Here is a 10,087-nt window from a genome sequence, read left to right on the forward strand (position 1 = left end):
TTGTCTATTATTTGCATCAATTCAGTAGATAATATTCTGTATCATTGCGGTGTCTAAATTTTGGATGTGTAAACATTGGCTGCGGAAAATTCTCGACGCAAACAGAAAGATGCACATTGCTTACTGTTCAGGAACTAAAATTCTCTTAATCAATACAACAGCTTCCTATTTCTCACATGAACCCAAGGGCGCCCTTTCTTTCTCTCTCCAACGTCTGTCACTAGAGTTTTAGAATGACACCTCTCCCCTTCCCAAATTTTCCTTAAAAATCGATGATCAATGATTTTCTGAGAATCATCGAATTTTCAATTCTGAGCGGTAAAGAATTATGCTAAATTTTAGTCTGGAAGATGCATTTTTAGCCATTCCAAAAGGCTGAATTTCAGAAACTTTCTTGCACATTGGACCCAACCATGGTGGATCCTAATATGTCGATATAATTTGTCCTTAGCCCCATCCTCCTCCCCCCCCTCCCCCCGGCCAAATTTCCTGGCGCCGTCCCTGCAGTGCTGTTGGTTAGCTGGCTTTAAAAGAAACGCAAACGCAATAACATTGAAATTTTGCCAAGCCCTTTCAAGGCGGTAGTCTTTCCTTTGCGCTTTCGACAGTCTAAAGGGATAAGTTTTCCGGGAACCCTGAAGTAATATGCGTTTGAGAACATTAAAAAGCGAAGTAATATAGAAACAAAAGGATATCAAAGTAACTTTTCAAAACTGGTTCTATAATTGTAGTTCATCTCCAGTTCATTTAAAGAGGTTTAGTATAAGCTACCTGGGTGCTATATCGGTCATTTTTAATAAGAAAATAATTGTATTTTAAAAGCAACAAAATCTCAACTGTTCCCACACAGTCGCCCTCGCTGTCACCTCTCTACGGTGTTAATTATTTACTGCACAGGCCGATAAGAGAACATACTTATCAAAGAAACGACAAGTGACAAAGAAGGACCTGTCAGTGATGAATATATACAATATCAATCGCAAACTAACCACATATGAGAAAACAATTCAAAACACGGAACATTGCGCATAAATTATGCATCGCTTGCCTTTTATATTGTCACCATTGGAATTTTCAACAAACAAATCGACTGGATTGCAGATTAGGGACTCATTTCGGTGTTAGAATTTTGTGTCGAAGAAATTGTCTGAAATCCGAGTGAAGATGCCCCACACAAGCAGAACAGATTTTGTAATGCGCCAGAACTTGAAAGCAAAGATGGGCAAAAACGACTTTTCCTGTCCCGTTGAAGCCTTGCGCATGAAAATATTGTCCAGAGGTTGTCAAGCGTTTTTAAGCTTCGGCAGGTAAATTTGTTGCTTTTTCTTCACAAGCCAGGAAATCATGTAGAAAATTTGCTCACTAAAATGTTATGCTATTGATTTATCTTCGTGTAGCGATTTTTAAGGTGCGATTCTTCTAACTGTTGGTAAGATCAAGTGGGATTAGAAGTGTTCTAACACAAAGATATAAATAGGATGAGCAAACTGAAAAATCTTCTAGCCAAACCCGTAAGAGTAATAACATGTCATATATAGAAAAAGCTTTCTGGTCATTCAATCTTTAAAAAGTTTTTGCAGCTAAAGATTTGTTATTTCTAATTGTTTCTTGTTGTTTCTTTTGGCTAATTTCTTATAGGTAGCACGAACCTTTTGTACATTTGTTATCTAGGGAAAGATCATAAAACATAATAAGGATTTACCTTTCTCAAAAGAGTTGTCTGGTAATCGCCAAAACTTTTGGCCCAGTATCAAGCTAATGAAAGAGAGAAAAATTCCAAAGCATTTTATAGATGCAAGCAATCGATATTTGTACAATGCATAGATTTTGTCTATGGTAAACTGCAAATGTTTACAAAAACGTCCTTCATCTTCTGTTATTTTAGACAAAATTAGGCAGCATTTATTGGAAATATTAGTATTGGATTCAAATTGTTACGAAAAAAGAATGTTAAGTTAATATTCGTCTTTTAGAAGCATATTGACATAGATGCTTCACTCATGCGAGTAACAACGTCCATTGGGACTAAGGACTGAAAAATAAGTTTAATTTTTTTGGTTAAAACTTGCTTTCTATCTAGCTTTGTTTGAACGTTAGAACGCAAGGCAAAAAATCTGGCTAGAAACCGTACATAAGCTTTTGTCAATGGATGTTTTGTTTCGGAAAACGAGACCAGTCTAGGGGAGGTAAATCTAGGGTTTTAGTCAAACTATATTAGTTTTATTATTTTGTCTTGATAGGCTATAATTTGCGAAACGTTTATAGTGCCTTTTTATCTCCATTGACTATGTTATCTCAGAAGCTGAGAGTTGGAAATGCTAGAGACACCGTATTTGATCTGTCATTTCTTGAATGGTGAAAGTTTCCTTGCGAGAGAGCTAGACACTATGGCACCAATTAAGATCTAAGCCACATCAAACAAGGAAACAAGAAAATATTCACATTTAAAAGGAAGCTGTGCTGCTACTCAAACTCAAAGATTTATTTTAGCAAAATGTCAAGCTAATTACGAATAAACGTCATTCTATAGTTGTTTAATTACAATCGTTTTTTTAATTTGTAAGGTAGGATATTGCAAAAAAGTTAAACTAAAATGTCAATTTTTACTAAACTAACTGATGAACAAATGGAGAAATCTCAAGACACTATCAAAAACATGTGCTCAGATGACGTGAATGAACGGTATCTAAACATTAAAAATATTTTGGTTTGAATATTAACAGTGAGAATAAGCACAGACTTGAAAGGAAAGAATCGGCAAAGATCGAATTTTAGCTTTAATTAACCATGAAGTAACTCAAAAATAAACCAAATACAGTACAAGGAAATGAAAAGAGGGTTTGTAGAAAGTATGATTATTTGATTCAAGTAAAATAAGGTTGAGGTTCTACGAAAGAAATGACTTAACGTTTTCCAAAAGGTAATTTTCATTTTACTTTTGAAAGATGTTTCATGTCTGGCTGTTTTCTAATCTAGCAGCAGAGAGTTCCAAAATTTAACACCATCAATTGTAAGAAAATTTCTCCTAAAATTTGTATAAAACGTTTCATATCCTCAATAATATTCTTTTTTCCATTTCCATTTGTGTTGAGAAATGATTCACAGAAAAATTTTACATTCAACTGATGGGCAAGGGACAAGGGGCCAAAAGAAAAGTGGTTCTGGTTGTTTCCATCGGGCTGGTACGCCATGACCCTGTTTGTTTCCATGACGATTCATCTTTGTTTTCATCCATTGTTGTGCAAATCTTGAATTTGGCTGCGTAAAGGTTTCTTCAACAATCTAACAAAATGGCGGCCACAGCGAGGTCAAACGCAGAAATGAAGCGCAAAGCTAACCAAATGAAGGACAAAGCTACTTGTCCTGTCGAGAAACTAAGACTTGCTTGTCTTTCACGAGGAGCCGGGGGAATCAAAGGCTTGGGAAGGTATCACAACGTTTGTTAATTATTCTCAAAGATAAACGAGAGGGAGAGGGCCTTGTCGCGGGCATTGTAAACATACGTCTTCTTATGCTTGAGTGATGCTCAATGCTTTGTGTTTCGATGCTCGTTTCGCCAAACTTGCACGCTTAGAAAATGAGATAAGTTGAAAATGCATATAATTTTGTTGTTCTTTAAATTTATGGAGAGAAAATAACTTTGTTTGTTTATTAAATGAAGCTCTGATTCCCTTTGCAGAGTTTTTCGAATTATGGACGACGATGGAAACAGAAGACTCGACTTAAATGAATTCAAAAAGGGGCTCCGAGAATACGGTTTGATCTTAGAACCAAAGGTTTGTATTCTTTCGACGTAGTAAGAATTGGAAGCCAAAGCTTTAATCTGATTGGAAGATTTATCAGTTCAATAACATCAATGGAATATGCAAACGAAATCATTTCCAACACTTTTTAAACCACAAAAAATCAATTCCTTGGGATAGTTATTTCGCTAATGAAGGCAGCTGTAAATTAGCTCAATTCAGTAACCTTTTTGACTTCTACTTTACAAAATCCTTTGAAAATATACAAGCTACTAAAATCACAGTTATAAGTAACTACAGAAGAAAAGCACGACTTTCATTTGCTTTATGAAATAGTTTTGCAAAGACAAACAACCATTTTAATTGATATCATTTGTTTTAGCTTGTTAATCATGAATCTAGTTAGTGCATTGAAATGTTGTGCGTTTTTCTTGATTGGCTTTTTGTTGTGGCAACAATACATTGCATTATTGATTATAAAACTGTTCCAAATAGCTTACAGTAAATTGTGATGAAAAGCCTCATTATAACATTCAATAACTTGTGCCTAAATGATATGTGCCAAAAGAATGACAGATCACCGCAGTGGCAGTCAGCATAAGGAACCAAAGAATGCTCAATAGACCATTGTGAAAAGGAACTTGCTAACTTGGCTCAAAATGAACTGGTGTTGTAAACTTGAAAAAGCTACCTCTGAGATGAGTGCTGATATAGAACTTAGTAGATAGTTGTCAGTGCTGTTGGAACAAAATTCATTTTTCAGGGGGGGGGGGGGTGGCTACACATTTTATTGCTTCCCATTCAGTACACGGTAATAAAGGAAATATGGTACAGATTGACAGATTATTTTTCTATAAAGCACATACCCTGGACAAATTTTTGGGTTGAGTAGAGCCTTCCCTCCTACCAGGGGATATATAGCTTTCCATATTCTTTCACCTTTACAGTGTAAAACAAAATCCAAAGAATTTTGGGCTCTCAAGCAATGACTCATTAGATGATTCTGAGTACTTACTAGCGATTTTAAATTTAGAAAAATCTTAAAAATTCTGAAAAAAATGAAGCATTGATTGTGTCTGCTGTTTACTTGTATTAAATCTTTATTGCCTGATTCACAGTTCATTTACTCAGAAAATGTTTTTTTCAGGAAGTAAAAGAAATGTTTGATGCATTTGATAAAGACCATAGTGGAGCTCTGGATTTTGATGAGTTTCTCATTTCACTAAGGGTTAGTATACTAACCATTTCTTTCTTTTTATTTATATGTATGTTTGATAAAACATTGAAGAGCTCATAATGTTGAAGCACTATTAAAACCCCTCACAACAGTGACACAGTTTGATAAACATATTTAAATGTATTTATTTGCAGCAGTATTTATTCTCGATTTTATAACATAATTACTTTGCTGCTTTATAATACTTTGGTACCTCAAAGCTGAAAAAATTGCACGGGAAAGCTGTAACATCAATAGTGCTGATATTACTGCTTGTCCCTGCATTTTAAACCGAAAGTTATGAATTGCATGCCTCAATGAAAAATTCTGCTTCGAGGCATGCGATCAACCATGTACCTATTAAAATCTTTATGGAGAGGCCTGATTATATCTAGAATAGGGAAATGAGCTCCATAACCCTCATAAGTTTTTTCTCAGTTTCCTAGACAACATATTTATTCATTTGAGTACCCTACCTAAATAACATAATCTTCTGTTCCTTTAAAACAATTAGTAATATTTTTATAATTTATATTGTTGAATAGAAAGAAATTGTACCATCTACAAATTATTATGATTGTATTAACCATCTTTTTATTGATTTCTTTGATTGATATTTTTGGATAATGTTAAATATAATAATGTAGCATTTTCCATCCATCAGCCACCAATGAGCAAAGGAAGGAAGAACATAATTCAATTAGCATTCAACAAACTTGATAAAACAGGGGATGGATTAATAACAATAGATGACTTGCGAGGGTATGTTAACTAATATTATTAGCTATTATAGACATTTGAAGATTGATAATACCTAGCAATACAAATAGTGTAAATGAATTGAAACTTTATACAGATGAAATATGCTTTTTTTAAAAATAAAATCCTTTAAAAGGAAATCCTGCCTTTTTGGGCGAAAAATTTTACTTTACGATAAAGTAAAATTAAAGTGATATGTTTTCCCTTAGGCTGAATTTGTTCTTATGAGGTGTAGTAGCCCATGAAAAACTGCAAATCCTTCTTTGTACTGATTATTAACAAAATTTATGTTTCTGTTGTATAATTCCAAGATTTATTTTCTAGGGTTTATAATGTTAAACAACATCCAAAATATAAAAACGGGGAATGGACAGAGGATCAGTGTTTCAGAAAATTTTTGGATTCCTTTGACACACCAGATGATAAGGATGGCACAGTAAGTCTTTTAGATTGACACAAAAGTTTGATAGCATTGCTTATTTTTTTAAGACTTTATAATACTGCTTTGGCTTGAAAGATATGCAGATCAAAGTTTTGTGTTGCCCACCCTTCTTTAACAGAGCTTGTGTATCTTTGAACTCTTTACCCTCTTCCTACTTCCAAGACTCGTAGGGAACATTCTTGCTCTCATCTCTCCATGCTTTAGCTTCTCCATACCTTCCCTTGCTAGAGATTGACTATAGGTCTCAAGGCCACTCTCTAATATAACTGACTGAAAAAATTACTTTTAGACCAATAGAACCATCAACATTTCAATCCAAAGGAATTTATGAATCAATTAATTTATGTTTTGATGCTCGAATAGCAATGTTAGAAACATTGAAACAGAATCATAATGCAATGCTGAAGATCAGGTTTGCTGAAAATTACTTCCTTATAATCACATGGCTTGCACTGAAATGAAAAAAAACTTGACAGCCATTAGATAACAAAGCTGATATTTCTTCTATTTTAGATAACACTTGATGAATTCATAAATTATTATTCTGGTGTGAGTGCCTCCATAGACAATGATATGTACTTTGACCTAATGATGAGAAATGCTTACAAGCTGAACTAATACACCACTGTCACAGAAGAAGATCTTAATTCTTCACAAACAACCTATGATTAAAATCACCTTGCTGAACAAACTGCCATCCTTATTGGAAAAAAGGTTTAGAAAATGGTGTTTCATTTCTTCAAGTTTACTCAGAAGAAAGTTTTTCGGGATCGTAGTAGTGCAGTTTATTATATTTCATGACAATATTTAGCCAGCAAATGTAATATTTCAGTGCGATATTACTGTTAAATATGCCAAGAAGATTAGTTTCATTTAAAACAAATAAAGCCAGGTTATTGGCTGTATGCTGAAGCTTTTATGCTTTTATTTTGAAAACTTTTCCAGAACACTTGTGGATTAAGAGAGAAACATTGCATTCCTATTCCTAAATTTTATGAAATATTCTATTCTGAAGGGTATTTTTTGTTTTTTCGTATATCAATTGTAGACATGTAAAATTTTTCCTTCTGTTAAATTTTGGTTTTATTTTTAGAAATACTTTGTAACTTTTATGTTAATATGCACAATGACTCAACTGGATTTATGCAGAATTTGGAGACCTTTTTGTTTCCTTACACTATTCAATTTTAAGAAGATAAACATAAGTCAAGGCTTTTATCTTTGTCAATATATCAGACAATTTTTCGTGTTTAGTCTTTTTGCTCTATTGTAAGCTTCAACATAACCAGTTCTGGATGGTAGCTACCTCTAGTAAACCTATTTTAGGCTGTGTTATTACAATAAGCAGTCTTTAGTAAAGAACCATAGGTACAAATTAAGTGAAAATATTTGGCACCCGCAAAAATTCTAAAGATAACGCCAAGGAAGCGTTGGAGGCATTTGTTTCCTATCACTGCAAATTACGGCAATGCGCCAAAGTGATTTTGAGGGACTGTTGCTGGATAGAAGTTTCTACCTTTTTTTCTTCGGGGTCCCTTTTGGCTGGGGGGCCTGGGGCCATGTCCCCCCTGGACCATGGCTAAAACCGCCAGTGTCAACATGCCGCGATTGAAGAGTCATCTTACTTTGCCTAATGTTTCCAAGAATCATTCTAATTAGATATATAATTTTGCCATTAAAAACCATCTCTCTCTGTGGATATCATTCAGTGGGTGGACCTTAAGACCCGGTCCGTCCTACAGCCAGCTTCTAGTTGACGCCTTAATCTGAATTGAGGGATGAAAACTTGAAATTGTTGCGAAGGGTGTCATAAGCAAAATCAAAGTGCTTGGCACTTCTAATTTCATGTTAGGTCCTCGTTTTAGTGACTAAAATGGTACAAAACTCAGAGTCAGGAAAACATTACGGTCGCACGGCCACTGATCGGGAGAAGGTCCACGAAAAACAATAGAAGTTCATATGACACACCCAAGCCACGTCCACTTTCTATTGTTTTGTGAGGAAGGTTTGCTTTCTGGGATGTTTTTGTCTGGAGGAAGGTTAACAACTTTTCTGGACTCTGGCTTTTTTATACAAATTTCCCCTTACGGCATCTTGCTTCATCAACTGCTTCTTGGTTTTAACGTCCACTGAACCATTTCGCATAAAAGAATTGATCGCCAAAAAGTCTGAAAGCTTAATGTGTTGTCACTGGTTGTAGTAAATTTGCCGATAAAATATCTTTGCTTACTGAAGCAGTTGATGAGGGCTGGATCAAAGTAAATGTTTTAAAAACTCATTTCCCTTTGTCGTCCTTCCCTTACCAAATACATCGAAATTATAATAGTTTGGATTAAGAATCTACTTCAAAAACTTGATCGCTTTTGGATTAGTAGCGTAGCCCATGCTGCAAGATTAGTAGAAAGCAAGAGCAAACGAAGCGTGTCTAGCTGTTGTGGGGGGCCAGGGGGCTTCCAGGAATTTTGTTTAACGTTGCCCTATGGAGTGGCTCTGCATTAGATTATTGCTCGTCTGAGAAACCTCTAGGGTAACAACTTTCTGACCACATGGGGGAAGCGACTGCATCTTTGCGCTTTGTCCGCTATCTATCTATGCCAGAGCCTTGACCAAGATGATTTAGATTGAATCAGCTGATTCAAAATTTGGCAGGTTTGACATCCGTTATTAATGTGCACTCCTCCTCCAAACGTCTGGCCAGCCAGAAGGCCATCTGAGACCCTTGTAGGGAACTAGGGTGATAGCATCGCGGGGACATTATACGTCGTCATGTGACATTCATTGTAAAAAGACAGACTCGAGGTGTTACAGTTGGGAATATAGTTGTGTTGAGTATAGTTACTGTTTGTTTTCAAACTTGATAAAGTAAACATTAATGCAGCATCTGGATTCATTTCGATATATTCAAAGTATAAACACAAGGTGTTATTATTTCTGGATTAAATTCTTGAGTGTAATTCTCGCTGACGAATAGCACTGATTCCCTACATTTTCTCGGTAACATTTAAACTAAAGCGAATTAAAACATTAATTTTGGTGCCGTGACCCGGGAACAGATTTGTTGAATTTTTGAAACAGTGTATGTAGCGGTATATGAATTGAAGAAAAAGATTGCTACCTGTACCAGGCATATAGACTCAATGTTTGAAATACCTACAAGAGGGTAAGAGATTCACGTAATATGCTTTGGCGGCACGCTCATCAAACAATTCTTTAACGGAGGTATCAAAGTTAAAATTATTGCAAGGTCAAAGCATTGAATTCGTCGATTGCCGTTCAACTCTCAGAAAAGGGTATTGAACATGATTTATAAAACAGCAGTGGCGGCTCTTGCTAATGGGCATCTGGGGCAATGCCCCCTCAAAAAGATTCAAAGGAAATCTATGATAATCATATTTAATTTTGAAGATAGTCTCACTGTGGTTAATTATATAAGTTTGTATCTCTTCTAGAAAAAGCTCCTTGCTATTCCGTCTCGTCCTTAGCCTCGCTTCTGGCCCGCTAGTGCCTTGAGCGATGATGTCATTTCACGGGCAAAGTTTTTTTTGCCCCTAGCCGACATGCGCACAAGCTAATTTTCGACCTCGAGCATTGCGAAACGCGGTCTGTGATTGGCTTATTTGGAGGAATTCGGGGCAAGAAAAATTTTGCCCATAAAATGACATCATCGCTAAACAACAACCACATCTATATATGCTTCTTCTTCTGCGCTCCATGACGATCAACATCGAACCATGGACACAGTGAATAATTTGCAAACTCGACCTTTCTATCGATTATCGCAATATTGATGGTCTGCCCTCCCAACTGTGAAAGTCACGAGCCGCCACTGTAAGACAGGGATTGCCTTTTGCTTTCCACAACCCTCAATGATTGTTTAATAGGACAGTAACGAATTACCTTGAGAGAAAATGCATGCAAAATTAAAAC

General features: G+C 35.6%; 1 protein-coding gene across 2 annotated transcripts; it reads left to right on the top strand.

Moving 5' to 3' along the window:
- The first annotated feature begins 1,101 nt into the window (after positions 1–1,101).
- Positions 1,102–7,311, top strand: LOC135695208 (calcyphosin-like protein). 2 transcript variants are annotated; one of them, XM_065214204.2, is made up of 6 exons: positions 1,102–1,307; positions 3,680–3,776; positions 4,891–4,971; positions 5,624–5,721; positions 6,043–6,154; positions 6,674–7,311. In XM_065214204.2, the coding sequence occupies exons 1-6, from the start codon at positions 1,165–1,167 to the stop codon at positions 6,776–6,778; spliced, it is 636 nt and encodes a 211-aa protein (XP_065070276.1). In that variant the 5' UTR covers positions 1,102–1,164; the 3' UTR covers positions 6,779–7,311. The 2 variants fall into 2 exon arrangements, with proteins under 2 accessions (XP_065070276.1, XP_065070277.1); XM_065214205.2 differs by lacking the exon at positions 1,102–1,307 and adding an exon at positions 3,251–3,427.
- Positions 7,312–10,087: the final 2,776 nt, after the last annotated feature.

This window comes from Rhopilema esculentum, chromosome 8, assembly GCF_057945365.1.
Source record: "Rhopilema esculentum isolate cy_ngs chromosome 8, ASM5794536v1, whole genome shotgun sequence".
Taxonomy (NCBI): domain Eukaryota; kingdom Metazoa; phylum Cnidaria; class Scyphozoa; order Rhizostomeae; family Rhizostomatidae; genus Rhopilema; species Rhopilema esculentum.